Genomic DNA, 20,055 nt, shown 5'->3' with positions numbered 1-20,055 from the left:
CTGTGTCATCGTGCAGCCAGCAGCTGCTGCCTGCAGGCGTGGCGTTTTATGGGGCCATATGTATGTATATATATATATATATATATATATATATATATATATATATATACACACATCTATATCAATCTGTCTGTTTATATTTAACTAAAGATATGTATATTTCCAATAATACAAGTATACAAGGAGGAATATTATCATCATGCATATTACCGTCATACTGTTACTGACCAAATCCTGTATACTGAGACGACCAATATTACCAAACATATTAGTATACAAGGAGGAATATTATCACCATACATATTACCATCATGCTGTTACTGACCAAATCCTGTATACTGAGACCAATATTACCAATAATACCATTATACAATGAGGAATATTCTCACCGTACATATTACCATCATACTGTTACTGACCAAATCCTGTATACTGAGATCAATAATACAGTATACAATGAGGAATATGATCACCATACATATTACCATAATACTGTTACTGACCAAATCCTGTACACTGAGACCAATATTACCAATCATATTAGTATACCATGAGGAATATTATCACCATACATATTACCACCATAGTGTTACTGACCTAATCCTGTATACTGAGACCAATATTACCAGTATACAAGGAGGAATATTATCACCATAGATATTACCATCATACTGTTACTGACCAAATCCTGTACACTGAGACCAATATTACCAATCATATTAGTATACCATGAGGAATATTATCACCATACATATTACCACCATAGTGTTACTGACCTAATCCTGTATACTGAGACCAATATTACCAGTATACAAGGAGGAATATTATCACCATACATATCACCATCATACTGTTACAGACCAAATCTGACCAAAACACAAGACCTAATAATTCCAGTATACAAGGGACAGATAATACCGCCACAGAATGACTAATACCCCAAACTGCTACTAAATAAAATCCACTATGCAAAGACCAAAATTCCCACATACAGTGCACATATACAGGTAGACACCATCACTACACTGGCGCTGCAGACCATATAAGTGCTTACAGTTACATCCAGTGAATCACAGGAGACGTCTTCTTTGATCGGAGTCGTTCACTTTTACTTTTCACCATCCTCACTACTATACAAACTTCCCATCACTGTTGCCTCACATAAGTGTCCCATATAGTATTACCCCCCCCCCCCCCATATGCTCCTATATAGTAGGGAGGCCCTCTCTCCCTTAGGTAAGTAGGCAGGTAGGCCACTTCTTCTGCTTGCGATCAGTTTTTCTGCTTCCAATTTTTTCAATGGCGTAGAAAACCCTACAAAATGTAACGTACATTATTGTTATTTATTATAGTGTTTATATTTATGTATGATATAATGTCATGAAAATTGTGTCCGGCTTAAAGCTTCAGAAATGATTGTTTTTTTTTAATATATGTTTTATTAGTTTCTCATTATTATGTTCATTTTACCAGGTCAGTGTTTCTGTGGATTTGCGGGTGGATTTTGGGAGGCCCCAGCTCTTTCAGCTGCATTAAGTGTCAAACTGCGCCTGCTGTAAGCCACTCAATGCATTGTCTATGGGAGCGCCGGAGATAACTCTGTTACCCGAGTACAACTATCCGGTGTCTCCGGCGCTTCTATATATGGTGCATGAAGTGCATGCCATCTGCCCTTCCATGTAGCTGGCAGAGCTGAGGCCCACGTTCTGTATTTTGTGGTGGGTCCCTATTAGACACTTATCCCCAAGATAGGGGATTCTTTTCTTTTGGCTGGAGAACCGATTTAACGCTATGGGCCTGACAGAGATAATCAAGTGCTCTCCTATGTTATCCTTCTTTCCTTGTCTGGCCAATAGAATTGTAAGAAGCTGCAGCACGCATTTCCTACTGCCCCTCTGTTCAAGTAGGGGGATGCGGTGCTCATGATCAGTGGGGGTTACATCAATCACATAGATATGTGATCAGTGTTGTTGGTGTGGAAAACCCCTTTAATTTTAGGTGTTAATCATCTGTATTTGTTTTATTATTCATAATAGAAAGATACAGTGAGGCAAAAAAGTATTTAGCCAGCCGCCAATTGTGCAAGTTCTCCCACTTAAAAAGACGAGAAGCTGTAATTTTTATCATAAGTATACCTCAACTATGAGAGACATAATGAGGAAAAAAAATCCATAAAATCGCATTGTCTGATTTTTTAAGAATTTATTTGCAAATTATGGTGGAAAATAAGTATTTGGTCAATAACAAAAGTTCATCTCAATACTTTATTATATCCCCTTTGTTGGCAATGACAGAGGTCAAACGTTTTCTGTAAGTCTTCACAAGGTTTTCACACACTGTTGTTGGTATTTTGACCCATTTCTCCATGCAGATCTCCTCTAGAGCAGTGATGTTTTGGGGCAACACGGACTTTCATCTCCCTCCAAAGGTTTTCAATGGGCTTGAGATCTGGAGACTGGCTAGGCCACTCCAGGACCTTGAAATGCTTCTTACGAAGCCACGCCTTCATTGCCCGGGCAGGGTGTTTGGGATCAGTCATGTTGAAAGACCCAGCTACATTTCATCTTCAATGCCCTTGCTGATGGAAGGAGGTTTTCACTCAAAATCTTATGATACATGGCCCCATTCATTCTTTCATTTACACGGATCAGTCGTCCTGGTCCCTTAACAGAAAAACAGCCACAAAGCCTGGTGTTTCCACCCCCATGCTTCACAATAGGTATGGTGTTCTTTAGATGCAAGTCAGCATTCTTTCTTCTCCAAACACGACGAGTTGAGTTTTTACCAAAAAGTTCTACTTTGGTTTCATCTGACCGTATGACATTCTCCCAATCCTCTTCTGGATCATCCAAATGCTCTCTAGCAAACTTCAGACGGGCCCGGACATGTACTGGCTTAAGCAGGGTGACACATCTGGCACTGCATGATTTGAGTCCCTGGCAGCGTAGTGTGTTACTGATGGTAGCCTTTGTTACTTTGGCCCCAGCTCTCTGCAGGTCATTCACTAGGTCCCCAATGTGGTTATGGGATTTTTGCTCAACATTCTTGTGATCATTTTGACACCACGGGGTGAGATCTTGCGTGGAGCCCCAGAAAGCGGGAGATTATCAGTGGTCTTGGATGTCTTCTATTTTTTAATAATTGCTCCCACAGTTGATTTTTTCACACCAAGCTTCTTGCCTATTGCAGATTCAGTCTTCCCAGCCTTGTGCAGGTCTACAATTTTGTTTCTGGTGTCCTTTGACAGCTCTTTGGTCTTTGAAACCAAAGTAGAACTTTTTGGTAAAAACTCAACTCGTTGTGTTTGGAGAAGAAAGAATGCTGAGTTGCATCTAAAGATCACCATACCTATTGTGAAGCATGGGGGTGGAAACACCAGGCTTTGGGGCTTTTTTTCTGTTAAGGGACCAGGATGACTGATCCGTGTAAAGGAAAGAATGAATGGGGCCATGTATCATAAGATTTTGAGTGAAAACCTCCTTCCATCAGCAAGGGCATTGAAGATGAAATGTAGCTGGGTCTTTCAGCATGACAATGATCCCAAACACCCTGCCCTGCTTCGTAAGAAGCATTTCAAGGTCCTGGAGTGGCCTAGCCAGTCTCCAGATCTCAACCCCATAGAAAACCTTTGGAGGGAGATGAAAGTCCGTATTGCCCCAAAACATCACTGCTCTAGAGGAGATCTGCATGGAGAAATGGGTCAAAATACCAACAACAGTGTGTGAAAACCTTGTGAAGACTTACAGAAAACATTTGACTTCTGTCATTGCCAACAAAGGGTATATAACAAAGTATTGAGATGAACTTTTCTTATTGACCAAATACTTATTTTCCACCATAATTTGCAAATAAATTCTTTAAATTCTTTAAAATCATTTAAAAAATTAAAAAAATCATTTAAAAATGTGATTTTATGGATTTTCTTCTCATTCTGTCTCTCATAGTTGAGGTTATAACCTATGATGAAAATTGCAGGCCTCTCATCTTTTTAGGTGGGCGAACTTGCACAATTGGTGACTGACTAAATACTTTTTTGCCCCACTGTAAGGGGTTATCTGAGCAGGACGTCTTTATGCATTTGCTCAGGGAGGGGAGTAGTGTGTATGTGTGTATATATGTATATATATATATATATATATATATATATATATATATATATATATAAAGAAAAAAGAAAAAAAAGTGAGTACTGAGATAGAGATATATATATATATATATATATATATATATATATATATATATATATATATACACCAGAAAATAACAAACAAAACAAAAACACTCTAACTTTCTCCCTCCCGCACCTCTGCTAGTATTACAGAGCTCCAGTCCCTGCACCAGCCCAGCACTTTGGTGATGTCACAGGCCCTCTCAGCCAATCAGAAAAGGGGCTCAGCGTCAACCACTGATTGGCTGGACAGGCGTGTGATGTCACATCCCTGAACCCGGAAGCACTGCACTGCAGGGACCAGAGCTCCATAATACTGGTGGTGGCTCAGAAGCGAGGAACGTGTGTGTGTATTTTTTTTTTTTTATTATTATTTTATTTATCAAGGGGTTTCCAACCCCAAAAAAATAATAATAAACAATTTTGAAAAGTAATAACATCCTTTCCGTATTCCTATTGCTTTTGTGCCCACGCAGGCAGTGCTCGGAGTGCGACCAGGCCGGCAGCAGCGACCTAGAAGCCGATTTCGCTATGGAAACTTTACCGAACGGAACCAAGAGATCCAGGAGGCAAATCAAAGAACCGGTGAAGTTTGTGTCACAGGACGTTCCTCAAGACACCAAGAAGACTCCTTTAAGGAGCACGGTGAGTATTTATAGAGCTAATTCGGGTTATTTTGGGGGGTGGGGGAGGTACAGAGGTACAGACCCCAGTAGTTCGGGCAGTAGTCTCCAAACTGAACCTCCAGCTGTTGCAAAACTACAACTCCCAGCATGCCCGGACAGCCAACGGCTGTCCGGGCATGCTGGGAGTTGTAGTTTTGCAACAGCTGGAGGTCCACAGTTTGGAGACAGCTCATCTAGAGCCTAATTTTCTGCTTACTGTGCCATTTGTTGTTGTTGTAGTTTTGCAACAGCTGGAGGTCCACAGTTTGGAGACCGCTCATCTAGAGCCTAATCTTACTTCTGCCTGCTGTGACCGCCATTTATAAAACTGCTCTTTTCTAATACAGCTGAACAGTCGGGGAGCCGGTGCCGAGCCACACCAGCAGTCCTCTTCCGAAGACTGTCCGGGCATGCTGGGAGTTGTAGTTTTGCCACCATTCTCAGCATTATTGGGATTGAGGGATTACACGAACAGAACAGATTTTTTCCAAAAAAACAGCACCACTCCTGCCCTCAGGCTGTGTGAGGTATTGCAGCTCAGTTGTAGTGAAGTGAATAATGGAGCCTAGTTGTAACACCACACACAACCTGCGGACAGATGTGGCGCCGTTTTGGAAAAATGAAGAAAAAATAAATAAAAAAAGCTCAGTTTTTATTCCTGGATAACTTCTTGACTACCACAGCCTGATTCTTATGTATATATTGGTGGAATGTTCCCTTTAAGTAAAGTGAAGACCCCCCCCCCCTTCATATTTTGTTGCTGACTGGTATTTTATCCTATTGTAACTTCATTAATCTGCTTCATATGTTTATAGAGGCGGCTGGAATGGATTTTTTTTTTGTAGCGGTTCCGGTGTAAAATCAATAACAATAAAACGGAATCGCTCGACCGAAACGTTGCCGTATATATAGCAAATTAATTACACCTAATTTCAATTTTAAGTGAAATGGATAGGCTCTGCCTTTATCTGGAAATCCATATTACTAAAGAGTACGGCCAGCTGTGGCGCGCAGATTGATCACATCTGCTTCTCCTGCGGAGAGGGGGTTAGTTGTAGTGACGGTGGGGGGGGGGGGGGATGTTTTATCACGAATAGAGGCATTTGTAGCCCTTAAAGGGGACGACTGTGTTAGAGTCCCAACCATGGTGCCTCCTACTTTTGCAAATCTACAACTCCCAGCTTGCCCGGACAGCCTTTGACATGGTCTGATGCAGTGTTTCCCAACCTGTGTGCATCCGGCTGTTGCAAAACTAATCTTATGTGTATGGCTAGCTTTAGGGAGCGAATGGGTGGTCGCTTTAGTTGATAGGGAAACTGAGCAAGGAGCCCCATGGCAATTTGTGTGGTTGGCTTTGCTGTGTAGACTGGGACAGAGTCAGCAGAGCCATGTCATCATTAGAGTGCAGGGTTTTAAAGGGGTACTCCATTGAAAAACATTTTTTTTTAATCAACTGGTGCCAGAAAGTTACAGTTTTGTAAAATACTTCTATTTAAAAAATCTTAACCCTTCCAGTACTTAGCAGCTGCTGTATGCTCCAGAGGAAGTTCTTTTCTTTTTGAATTTCCTTTCTACCAGACCACAGTGCCCTCTGCTGACACCTCTATCCAGAGCAGGAGAGGTTTGCTATGGGGATTTGCCCCTACTCTGGACAGTTCCCAACTAAAATGGACAGAGGTGTCAGTAGAGAGCACTGGTGTCAGACTGGAAAGAAATTCAAAAAGAAATGAACTTCCTGTGGAGCATATAGCAGCTGATAAGTACTGGAAGGATTAAGATTGTTTAATAGAAGTCATTTACAAATCTTTTTAACTTTCTGGCACCAGTTGATTAAAAAAAAAAAAAATAATGTTGTCCACTGGAGTTCCCCTTTAAATAACAGATGCTGGTCCTATTATACTCCTGGATGCTTAGGTAAGGCAGGATAGTAACATTATTCACAGACTAGGCTCAAGAGCAGTGGTCTCCAACCTGCGAACCTCCAGCTGTTGCAAAACTACAACCCCCAGCATGCCCGGACAGCCGAAGGCTGTCCGGGCATGCTGGGAGTTGTAGTTTTGCAACATCTGGAGGTCCGCAGATTGGAGACCACTGCTCTAGAGTCTGTATACAGCTTTGTTTTATTGTGGTGTCCTTTGTTTTGATAGCAAAAATGAAAGAAACAAAAAAGACAGCAGGGAGCGCCCCTCGTGAGGACCGTTAGGGTATAATGAAGCAGTAATAAAATTAGGCTCCTTACCCATAGGTGTTGTGCTCAGAGCACAACACCCACAGTAGCTTTGGGAAAGTCGAGGTGTGGGGCAGCTGCCACAGGGAAGTGCCGGAGATGACACCGTCAGTCCGGTATATGGATGAAAATCGGAAGGGTATGAAAACTTGCTTCCCTAGATGAAGGCGCTTGCTCCAGGAGAGGTACTAAACTATTTTTATTTTATGTTGGCAACGCATTTCAATCCTGAACTAGGATCTTCGTCAGGCATCGACGAAGATCCTAGTTCAGGATCGAAACGCGTTGCCAACATAAAATAAAAATTGTTCAGTATATCTCCTGGAGCAAGCGCCTTCATCTAGGGAAACTAAGCAAAAAGAAGGAAAAGTCCGCTCACCTCTCCATGCAAGTTGTAGCTGCCATGATTCCTGATTGTTCCAGGTTCTGTCAGGGCGTTGCTGCCGTGGACAAGGTACGTAGTAGAAAGGAGTAATTTGCTTGGAGTGAAGATCCCTCAGCACTTCCAGACACATCAGTAGATATAAAACACAAGCTTTTATTTTAATCTCTTAAAAAACATCAGGGTCGCAACTCATGTTAAAAACATGGACCGACGCATTTCGGCTGTGTAGCCTTTCTCAAGGTCTGCTGTTAGACCTTGACAAAGGCTACACAGCCGAAACACGTCGGTCCATGTTTTTTTTTTTTTTTTTTTTGCAATATATTTTTATTCAACATTTTCAGAACAATACAAAAACATATCAGAAATATCACGATCCCCACCTGGGAAAAATAATGGAACGCAATTCAACATACAATTCAACAACTGTCTTAAAAATGACAAATACTGAGGTGCTGTAGTGAAGTGATGTAGGATTCCCTCTCTCCCCAAGGATTCAATAAGCTTAATCCTTACAGTCTAAACTGAATCAGGAAGCTGTAATGCCCCCAGCGTCCCTTTCAATGATTCCGTAAGGTACCATGTGGTATGTCTAAAAGGATATACTATGTCTGCTACCTCCCGGGGATTATAGTGTGTAACAATGAACGGCGTCCACTTTTCGATGAAACGTGCCGTGCCAGAGTTGCAATGGCGTTCAGCATCCAATCTGTCTACCCCTAAAAAGAACTTCAATTGAGCTATCAATAATTGCAGGTCCGGTACCCGGTCCTCCAACCACCGGAGAAACAAGCATCGGAGAGCAACCAGCAAGACCACATGTATTATTTTAGGGATCCTCTGGATCCCCGCCCGATCCTCCTCCGGAGGACGAAGCTGGTGAAATATAAGGGTCTGAATCTTAAAAGGAATCGGTCCATGTTTTTAACATGATTTGCTACCCTGATGTTTTTTTAAGAAGATAAAATAAAAGCTTCTGTTTTATATCTACTGATGTGTCTGGAAGTGCTGAGGGATCTTTATCTAGGGAAGCAAGTTTTCATACCCTTCAGATTTTCATCTTTTTTGATAGCAGGAATAGCGCTAAAGCGAACACCGCCTAATACACATTCCCTTACTAATAAAATATACATGGCCTGTAAGGCAGTCTGATTTCTACCTGCCTCAGGCTGTAGCTTTTTGAGTATGCCGCGATTAACACTGCAGCTCTGCTTGTTCTGATTGGCTTCTGTGTGTAAGCACAATCTCAACAGGAGGTCAAGGCATCAATAACTAATTTATTTTAAAGGAGTTGTGCAGTAAAATATAACTTATCCCCTATCCACAGGATAAGGGATAAGTTCTAGATCCCGGGGGGTCCGGCCTGATGAATGGGGCCGCGGCAGTCTGCCAGGAGCCGACGTTCCGACCCCTGCAGGAAGCTGCGGCCGACACGCCCCCTCTATGTATTTCTATGGGATACATGGAGGGGGCGTGTCGACCAACGCTTGCTGCAGGGGGTCGGCATGCCCCCTTCCAGCCGATTTCCGGGGCCCCGTTCAGGAGATTGCGGCGGTCCCAGCGGTCGGACCCACCGTAATCTATAACTTATCCCCTATCACAGTGTTTCCCAATCAGGGTGCCTCCAGCTGTGGCAAAACTATAATTCCCACAGCCCTATCCTTTGGATAGGGGATAAGTGATATTTCACTACAGAACTTCTTTAAAGTGTACCTGTCATTTAACATCTCAAAAATTTTGATAGATCGGGGTCTCATTGCTAAGACTCCCATCGATCTTTAGCTGGGTGAAGCACACAGCAGCACACTTCGCTCCCCGCCTCAGAACTTAATCCGTCACTTTAAAGTGGCAGGCTCCCTCCCTAGACTATAATAGGGCCCGTCTCCTGCAATCAGCATCGGGCCGTGGAGTGAAGCTGAGCAATTCACCTGGCTATAGCTAGGGATGTGTGGGGGTCTCAGTACTGAGACCCCGAACGATCAAAACATGTCAAAAGACTTACATTTCAGTACTGAATGTCTGCATAGTAGCTAAACCACTATGATAAAGATGAGAATATTGGGACACAGAGGAGAATGGACTGGAAGGGGGGGGGGGGGGGGGGCAGTAATTGTGACCCACATAAGTTTTAGTTTTTATTAACATATTTGCTGTGCCGTGTCCTGGCGCTCAGGAGAGATTTCATTATCTGTATTTGTGCTTACAAACGCACATTGTCAGGGTTTGTAGCACATTGTTGGTTTTCAGATATTCCACCTCCCAGAAGACCCTTAGGGGGAAAAAAACAGGTGCAGGAACAAAAGCTACAGACATTGTTAACCTCATTAAAACTAAGAGTTACGTATCTATACAGACAGTGCTACCTACTAACAGATGTACAGTGCTCTCTACACCAGTGTTTTCCAAACAGTGTGCCTCCAGCAGTTGCAAAACTGCAACTCCCAGCATGCCCGGACAGCCGTTGGCTGTCCGGGCATGCTGGGAGTTGTAGTTTTGCAACAGCTGGAGATGCTGTTTTTAATAAACAAACTTGTACTGTAAGATCGAGGAGAATATAACGGAACCTATTTATGTATGCAACGCCATAGTAACATTTTTTCCGTTCATTACTTATCCAGAGCTGTACTCACTATTCTGCTGGTGAGGTCACTGTGTACATACATTACATTACTTATCCTGTACTGATCCTGATTATATCCTGTATTATACTCCAGAGCTGTACTCACTATTCTGCTGGTGAGATCACTGTGTACATACATTACATTACTTATCCTGTACTGATCCTGAGTTATATCCTGTATTATATTCCAGAGCTGTACTCACTATTCTGCTGGTGAGGTCACTGTGTACATACATTACATTACTTATCCTGTACTGATCCTGAGTTATATCCTGTATTATACTCAAGAGCTGTACTCACTATTCTGCTGGTGAGGTCACTGTGTACATACATTACATTACTTATCCTGTACTGATCCTGAGTTATATCCTGTATTATACTCCAGAGCTACACTCACTATTCTGCTGGTGAGGTCACTGTGTACATACATTACATTACTTATCCTGTACTGATCCTGAGTTATATCCTGTATTATACCCCAGAGCTGTACTCACTATTCTGCTGGTGAGATCACTGTGCACATACATTACATTACTTATCCTGTACTGATCCTGAGTTATATCCTGTATTATACTCCAGAGCTGTACTCACTATTCTGCTGGTGAGGTCACTGTGTACATACATTACATTACTTATCCTGTACTGATCCTGAGTTATATCCTGTATTATACTCCAGAGCTGTACTCACTATTCTGCTGGTGAGGTCACTAAGGATCAGTACAGGATAAGTAATGTATGTACAGAGTTATATCCTATATTATACTCCAGAGCTGTACTCGCTATTCTGCTGGTGAGGTCACTGTGTACATACATTCCATTACTTATCCTGTACTGATCCTGAGTTATATCCTGTATTATACCTCAGAGCTGTACTCACTATTCTGCTGGTGGGGTCACTGTGTACATACATTACATTACTTATCCTGTACTGATCCTGAGTTATATCCTGTATTATACTCCAGAGCTGTACTCACTATTCTGCTGGTGAGGTCACTGTGTGCATACATTACATTACTTATCCTGCACTGATCCTGAGTTATATCCTGTATTATACTCCAGAGCTGTACTCACTATTCTGCTGGTGAGGTCACTAAGGATCAGTACAGGATAAGTAATGTATGTACAGAGTTATATCCTATATTATACTCCAGAGCTGTACTCGCTATTCTGCTGGTGAGGTCACTGTGTACATACATTCCATTACTTATCCTGTACTGATCCTGAGTTATATCCTGTATTATATCTCAGAGCTGTACTCACTATTCTGCTGGTGGGGTCACTGTGTACATACATTACATTACTTATCCTGTACTGATCCTGAGTTATATCCTGTATTATACTCCAGAGCTGTACTCACTATTCTGCTGGTGAGGTCACTGTGTACATACATTACATTACTTATCCTGTACTGATCCTGAGTTATATCCTGTATTATACCTCAGAGCTGTACTCACTATTCTGCTGGTGGGGTCACTGTGTACATACATTACATTACTTATCCTGTACTGATCCTGAGTTATTTCCTGTATTATACTCCAGAGCTGCACTCACAATTCTGCTGGAGGATTTTAAATGGACATGCCCTTTAAATCTAATAGTACACATGTATCTTGTCACTGTATCAATTTTCTTTTTGCTTGTGCTACGTCGCCAATAATCCAGAAGCTACGCCCTGGTGCACCGTCTCAGCCGATGTTGAGCTTTAATGCCGCCACCCCCGCTCCGGGCTCTTAGTGCAGATTGTAGCTTCTGATGATTGTTGACTCAGTGCTCGGCCTCATTGATTCTTACGCTTTTTCCTTCTTCTCCCCTCCTCTTTCCTTTGCTCTGAGATAAAACCTTGAAGAGCATCTTGTAAGAAGGACAGTGCACCTTTTAATAGGTTGTGTTATAATGAATTTAGTATGGGGGGGGGGGGGGTCACTTATCGGTGAGGTTTATAGATCAAGAGAGCTCGTTCCTACAAAGACATGAAAGGTCTCAGGGATTACCGGAAGATCAGATATTTGGAGCTTTCGGCTTTAATGCTTAACGCTCTTCTAGGATCCCAATGGTCACTACTCAGGTGGACTGATTTGTCACTAAGGCTTCTTTCACATCACCGTCATGTTCCTGCATTTTGACAGCCATTTTTTGTCAAAAAAGGCCATGAAAAAATAGATAAAATAACTGAAAACAACGGATGCGAACGGAGGACCAATGTCTGTTATTTTAATGTTCAAGGGATAGAAAAAAAGACCTTGATAAAGGCGCCCAGGTATCCTGTAAAAAGTATCACAACCAGGTAGGGGATGTGAAATAAAATCTTGTTTATTAAGTAAATAAAACCAGTTAAAACAGTAACGCGTTTCGGGGTGTAACAACCGCTTCATCAGATTGAAAAAGATGCACTTTGGGTCTGTTAATGTGTCCTTAAGGGGTTAAAGGGGTACTCCACTGGAAAACATTTACTTTTAAATCCCCTGGTGCCAGAAAGTTAAACAACAGATTTGAAAATTACTTCTATTAAAAAATCCCAATCCTTCCAGTACTTATCAGCTGCTGTATGCTCCAGAGGAAGTTCTTATCTTTTTGAATTTCCTTTCTGTCTGACCACATTGCTCTCTGCTGACATTTCTGTCCATGCCAGGAACTGTCCAGAGCAAGAGAGGTTTGCTTTGGTGATTTGCTCCTACTCTCACATGGACAGAGGTGTCAGCGGAGAGCACTGTGGTCAGACAGAAAGGAAATTCAAAAAGAAAAGAGCTTCCTGTGGAGCATACAGCAGCTGATAAGTACTGGAAGGATTGGGATTTTCTAATAGAAATAATGTACAAATCTGCTAACTTTTTGGCACCAGTTGATTTTAAAAGAAAATGTTTTCCACCGGAGTACCTCTTTTAAAAAAAAAAACTCCATGGATATCAACACAAAACAATAAAAACGCTACAACACAGATGCATTTCGAGCTTTTATACTCACAATAACAACAATGCAATCCACCCGGAGGAAATGACGTATCCTGATCCAGCGTGGATCTATGCTGGATCAGGATACATTTCCTCCGGATAGTAGAGGTTGTCTATAAAGCAGGTTATACATTTAAAGAGAAAGCTAAACATATTAATTTATTTTTTATTTTTTTATTGTTGCTTATGTTTTTTTTTTTTTTTTTTTTTTTCCTTTTGTTTCTTTTGCTATCTATATTTTAAAATTATTACATTTTGCAGTTTTCACTTTGGCCACCAGGGCCTAAAACAAAGCTGAGACTTCCTGTTCTGTCTGTGATGATAAGGAGGAGGCTGCCGGAAAGTGATGTGTGCAGCATTACAGCGAGAGGTGATAGCAGTTGATAGAGAAGAAATTCATAGAGGTTGGACCACCATTTGAGACCCCCAACTATTGAAAGAATGTGAACCTGGAGACCCCGGATCCACTTGACCAGGCAGATTTAAAAGGATACTCTGGAGGAAAAAAAAAAAACATTGAAAAAAATTCAAATCAACTGGTGCCAGAATGCTACACAGATTTGTAAATTTCTTCTATTCAAAAATCTTAATCCTTCCAGAATTTATCAGCTGCTGTATGCTCCAGAGGAAGTTGTGTAGTTCTTTCCAATCTGACCAGAATGCTCTTTGCTGACTCCTCTGTCTGTGTCAAGAACTGTTGGGAGCAGGATAGGTTTGCTATGGGGATTTGATCATGGTCTGGGCAGTTCCTGATATGGACAGAGGTGGCAGCAGAGAGCACTCTGGTCAGACTGGAAAAAACTACATAACTTCCTCTGGAGCAGATGATAAGTACTGGAAGCAAGTAAGGATGTATTTACAACTCTGTATAACTTTCCGGCACCAGCTGATTTTAAAACATTTTTCTTTCCTCCGGAGTACCCCTTTAATGAAAAAATGACTGTACATCCAATAGGTAGGTAGGACACTGGAATACTGGACATTTATGACACATCCTATGTATTTTGCTTGAAGACCCCCCTAAGCATTGATAACTTGTCAAAGGAGCTTTTTAAAAATGTCCCTTTACCATGTAGGTTAGTGGTCTCCAAACTGTGGATCTCAAGCTGTTGCAAAACTACAACTCCCAGCATGCTCGGACAGCCGTTGGCTGTCCGGCATGCTGGGAGTTGTAGTTTTGCAACCTCGGTCGGGTCCACAGTTTGGAGACCACTGCTATAGGGCCTCAAATATAACTCTACTTTTATGTGTTCAGTAACGATAACTACCAGGGGTCATAGTTGTAGTTTTGCAACCTCTGGAGGGCCGCAGTTTGGAGACCACCGCTGTAGCGTCTCAAATATAACTCTCCTTTTATGTGTTCAGTAAAGACATTTAAAGGGATTATCCAGGAAAAAACTTTTTTTTTTATGTATCAACTGGCTCCAGAAAATTAAACAGATTTGTAAATTACTTCTATTAATAAATCTTAATCCTTTCAGTACTTATGAGCTTCTGAAGTTAAGGTTGTTCTTTTCTGTCTAAGTGCTCTCTGATGACACCTGTCTCTGGAACTGCCCAGTTTAGAAGCAAATCCCCATAGCAAACCTCTTCTAAACTGGGCGGTTCCCAAGACACGTGTCATCAGAGAGAACTTAGACAGAAAAGAACAACCTTAACTTCAGAAGCTCATAAGTACTGAAAGGATTAAGATTTTTTAATAGAAGTAATTTACAAATCCGTTTAACTTTCTGGAGCCAGTTGATACATAAAAAAAAGTTTTTTCTGGATAACCCCTTTAAAGAGTACCTGTCATGATGTTGTTAAATGTTATAATCCTCCCAGATCACTGCCCCCATCATGATAAACCACCCCCGGCCTTTATTGTTATTATTTTTTAGTTTTCTATCTTGATATTGCTCTATATTTTCTGCTCAGTCTCAGTCAGATTCAAAGACAGGGAAGGGGCGTTCCACAGCAGGCGTGACATCATCTGAAGCCATACAGGGGAGAACTTCCTCCCTCACTCTGCTACACACAGCCCAGAGCAGTTCAGTGTGAGATGAGCTATGATTGGCTAAGGCTGCACACACACCCCTTCAGCACTCTAGACTGCATTTCCTGATCCAGGCTGTGCAAGAGATGGGGGGAAATGTGCTCTGGACAAGTAGGGAGACACCTAGTGGCAGCTTTTTTAAATACAAATAAAACATAGGAAACTTTATTTTTTTAAATTAAAGTACATTAGAAAGATGTTTTATTTACCATAAGGAGTGCAATAGCAAAAATTTGTTTTAATGACAGTGCCCATGTAACGCATATAGAAAAGTTTTTTAAGCATGTCTCTTTCTTCCTCTGTCTTTCAGAAACCTTGTTTTAGAGGAAGGCGGAAAAGCTCTCAGTTAAATTACGAACTTTCTGAGGATGTGAAGAAAGAGAAGTTACCCGTAGATACCAAGCAAGCAGAGATCCTACCCGAACAAGCACCGAGGAGCGAGATGTTGTCGGTAATGTTAACACCTTTGCTATCACCAGTCACGCCTACAATCTAAAGTCAGACATGTTTGGATGGATCACTTTTTTTTTGGATCTCATTTACACAGAGTTTCTTAGCCATTCGACTCAGGTTAAAGGGGCGCTCTGCTGAAAAACATCTAATCCCCTATTCAAAGGATAGGGGATAAGATGTCCGATCGCGAGGATCCGGCCGCTGGGGACCCCTGCGATCTCCGGCGCGGCACTCTAGTCATCTTAATCCGCTCCGTGCCGGATAACGGACTACTACAGCCACCACGTCCTTTCCATTCATGTCTGTGGGAGGAGGCGTGACATCACAAACAGGGAACTCTAAACTTCTGTGTTCCGGACACGGAAGATAACAGGGGTCCCTTAGTGGCAGGACCCCACGATCAGACATTTTATTCTCTATCCTTTGGATAGGGATAAGATGTTTTTCGGGCAGAGTACCCCTTTAAGTCTTATTGCTTGAAACTCCAGCCCTGCGATCAACATTACATACACAATGGCCCTTATTTACTAAGAGTGTTGTGTAGGTTTCTTTGTGGGTTTTAATTCCCTACAATTAATTTTCCACAGTATTTACTAAGGTTTCCCTACATTTTGCTTTTTTTTACACCCGCTCTGATCTGTCGGGTTCTCCTCAGTTCAAATCCACCACATTTTATGTGGAAACCTTAGTAAATATGTTTGGTTTTTGTGAAAATGTCGGGAACACGGCCCTTTTTGGAGACCACACCCCCTTTCCCCCAGCGATCACGCCCCTTTTTCGGGTTTTCTTAGCAAAATGGAGAGTTAGTCGGGTTTTTTCAATTCTGGCGCAAATTATGCCGCAAATTCTGGCGCAGACAGAGTTTCTGTTGCAATGCGACAGAATCTAGTGCACAACCCGACAAACAACATAAAAAAACCTGGTCTCAAATGGCTGGAGGTGCTCAACCCCAAATGCAGTTGTGCATATATACTGGGGAAGCAGATCCTGCCCTTGTAGTCCGTTGCTAGGGGCGATCCCCAGTATAAAAATGCATACAATGGAGGATGCCTGCAGCGGACTACAAGTGCCACAATGGAATCCTACACCAGATAAACGATGTGGATGTGTAACAATAGGAATACAATACAGGAATATGGATGCACTACTGTGGTAGGTGTAAACAATACATTGGCTAATCCCTCAACACTGATGTTAAAATTGAGACATTCGCCAGTGTATCCTTATATGAAGGACACACCAGAGCCCGCACACCAACGCCAAGGTTTCTCAAATGGCGCGGGACATAACGCTAATCCTACCTGTGCGTGATAAGCAAAACAGGGGCCAGTGGGCAATTACAGCAGCATTAGGCCGACATGCAGTCTGCTCCCAGTTACCTCCAGCGTGACTGAGCACACATGCAATGGGAGGAGGGAGAGAGGCAACAAGCCCCACCCAAGTTGGCTGATAAAGGTGCATGGCCTCACAGGTGCAACCTTAAAGGAGTAGTCCAGTGGTCACCCAGTGGTGAACACTGGCGGTCCGACCACTGGGGCCCCCTGCGATCTCCTGTACGGAGCCCCGACAGCCCGCGGGAAGGGGGGGCGTGTCAACCCCCACGCGAAGCGGCGGCCGACTCGCCCCCTCAATACAACTCTATGGCAGAGCCAAAGCGCTGCCTTCGGCAATCTCCGGCTCTGCCATAGAGATGTTTTGAGGGGGCGTGTCGGCCGCCGCTTCGTGCGGGGGTTGACACCCGCTATCTGGCCGGAGAGCCTGGCCCCCGTACAGAGAGATCGCAGGGGGCCCCGGCGGTCGGACCCCCTGCGATCTCAAACTTATCCCCTATCCTTAGGATAGGGGATAAGTTTTTCACCACTGGACTACCCCTTTAATGCTGCCTGGAATATGTTCAAGGGGCATTACATATGGAGTTTACACACCTCCAAGTATAAATTTTTAAACAACATCAAAAAACGCGGTCTCAAATGGCTGGAGGTGCCCAACCCCAAATGCAGTTGTGCATTTATACTGGGGGAGCAGATCCTGCCCTTGTAGTCCGTTGCTAAGGGCGATACCCAGCATAAAAATGCATACAATGGAGGATGCCTGCAGCGGACTACAAGTGCCACAATAGAATCCATGTCGGGTTTGCAATAGTAAATGAGGGCCAATGTGCCTGGTTTATGAATGGGGAATTGTCAAATCTCCACAAACCTTCTCCTCTGTTATTGATTGACAGCTTCATTGGTCTCCTTCAGGTTAAAGGAAATCTGTCATCAGTGTCACCTGCACTTACCTAGTCCCGTTCCGTGCTGTGGTTCTACCGCAATCTTCCACGCCATCTTCCGTTTTGTTGGAGCATGGACGGAGCTGCGCTACGTTACAGCTGCTGCATCCCTGCTGGGTCCCGCTGCTAGCAAACAGAAGCGATGACGTTACTAAGCTCCGCCCATGCTCCAAGTCTGCCCTGGAACGGAAGATATGGTTGAAGATTGCGGGAGAACCGGAGCACGGAACGGGACCAGGTAAGTATGGTTGTCATCAGTGTCACCTGCACTTAGCTAGTCCCGTTCCGTGCTGTGGTTCTACCGCAATCTTCCACGGTATCTTCCGTTCTGTTGGAGCATTGACGGAGCTCCGCAACGTTACAGCTGCTGCATCTCTGCTGGGTCCCGCTGCTAGCAAACAGCAGCAATGACGTTACTAAACTCCATCCAAGCCAAGACCACGCTAAGGTGCGGGGAGGGTGACCCAGTGCAGGGAAGTCAATAGAAAACGAATGTCCAGCACTAGGGGATCAGATGCAAATTCTTGGCTCTTTATTGGGATCAACAGCAAGATAAAAACCTCTGACGCGTTTCACGCAATGATGCGCTTCCTGTGAAAGACGACGTCTGCAGCGCAGGTGGATAAAGGTGTCTTTATGTGTTAAAGGGATGTTGATAATTTTGGTGGGAATTGCTGACCATCTAATCCAGTGGTCTCAAACTGTGGCCCTCCAGATGTTGCAAGCTGTCCGGGCATGCTGGGAGTTGAAGTTTTGCAACATCTGGAGGGCCACAGTTTTGTGACCTCTGTTCTAATCTGTAGGAGGTTGTCCTGGCTTTTCTTCAACCGTGGATATAAGGTTAAAGGGGTACTCTGGTGAAAAACTTTTTTTTTTTTTTTTTTTTTTTTTTTAAATTAACTGGTGCCAGAAAGTTAAACAGATTTGTAAATGACTTCTATAAAAAAAAAATCTTTACCCTTCCAGTACTTTTTAGCAGCTGTATGCTACAGAGGAAATTCTATTCTTTTTGAATTTCTTTTTTGTCTTGTCCACAGTGCTCTCTGCTGTCACCTCTGTCCGTGTCAGGAACTGTCCAGAGCAACATAGGTTTGCTATGGGAATTTTCTCCTGCTCTGGACAGTTCCTGATACGGGCAGCAGGTGTCAGCAGAGAGCACTGTGGACAAGACAAAAAAAGAAATTCAAAAAGTATAGAATTTCCTCTGTAGCATACAGCTGCTAAAAAGTACTGAAAGGGTAAAGATTTCTTAATAGAAGTCATTTACAAATCTGTTTAACTTTCTGGCACCAGTTGATTTAAAAAAATTTTTTTTTTATAAAATAAGGTTTTCCACCGGAATACCAGTTTAACCCCTTAAGGACCAAGCATTTTTCTGTTTTTTGCACTTTCGTTTTTTCCTCCTCACCTTTTAAAAATCATAACCCTTTTAATTTTGCACCTAAAAATCCATATGATGGCTTATTTTTTGTGCCACCAATTCTACTTTGTAATGACATCAGTCATTTTACCCAAAAATCTACGGCGAAACGGGAAAAGAAATCAATGTGTGACAAAATGTAAGAAAAAACGCCATCTTGTAAATTTTGGGGGCTTCCGTTTCTACGCAGTAAATTTTTCAGTAAAAATGAAACTTTCTTTATTCTGTAGGTCCAAATGATTAAAATGATCCCCTACTTATATAGGCTTGTACTTTTGAAAAAAAAATCATAACTACATGCACGAAAATTAATACATTTAAAATTGTCCTATTCTGACCCCTATAACTTTATTTTTCTGCGTACAGGTTAGTATGAGGGCTCATTTTTTGCGCCGTGATCTGAAGTTTTAATCCGTAGCATTTTTGTTTTGATCGGACTTTTTTATTGCTTTTTATTTTTTTATGGTATAAAAAGTGACCAAAAATACGCTATTTTGGATTTAGGATTTTTTTGCGCATATGCCATTGACCCTGCGGTTTAATTAACAATATATTTTTATAGTTTGGACATTTACGCATGCGGCAATACCACATATGTTTATTTTTATTATGTTTATATATTTTTTTATATGGAATTTGATAAAAGGGGGGTGATTTAAACTTTTAATAAGGAAGGGGTCAATGTGTGTTTTGAAATTATAATTTATTTTTATTTTTATTTTTTACACTTTTAGTCCCCTTAGGAGACTTTTAGGAGGAGTAATTTGATTCCTCATACAGATCAATGTGGTTGTATAAAACCACATTAATCTGTGTGGTCTGCGCTTGATTGATAGAACCAGAGCCGGAGTCGCCGCAGCAGGAG

General features: G+C 42.3%; 1 protein-coding gene across 1 annotated transcript in view; it reads left to right on the top strand.

Annotated features, from left to right (window-relative positions):
• Positions 1-20,055, top strand: part of PHF14 (PHD finger protein 14) — a 171,969-nt gene that overhangs the window by 66,045 nt on the left and 85,869 nt on the right. Inside the window, exons 12-14 of the mRNA XM_056522951.1 lie at positions 1,446-1,555; positions 4,645-4,813; positions 15,356-15,496. Coding sequence (XP_056378926.1) covers positions 1,446-1,555; positions 4,645-4,813; positions 15,356-15,496 — 420 coding nt within the window. The remainder of the gene's footprint in view (positions 1-1,445; positions 1,556-4,644; positions 4,814-15,355; positions 15,497-20,055) is intronic.

Source organism: Hyla sarda, chromosome 5 (assembly GCF_029499605.1).
Source record: "Hyla sarda isolate aHylSar1 chromosome 5, aHylSar1.hap1, whole genome shotgun sequence".
In the NCBI taxonomy this organism is placed as follows: Eukaryota; Metazoa; Chordata; class Amphibia; order Anura; family Hylidae; genus Hyla; species Hyla sarda.
Note: the sequence above shows the minus strand (reverse complement) of the source record. Positions and strands in the feature narration are given on the sequence as shown.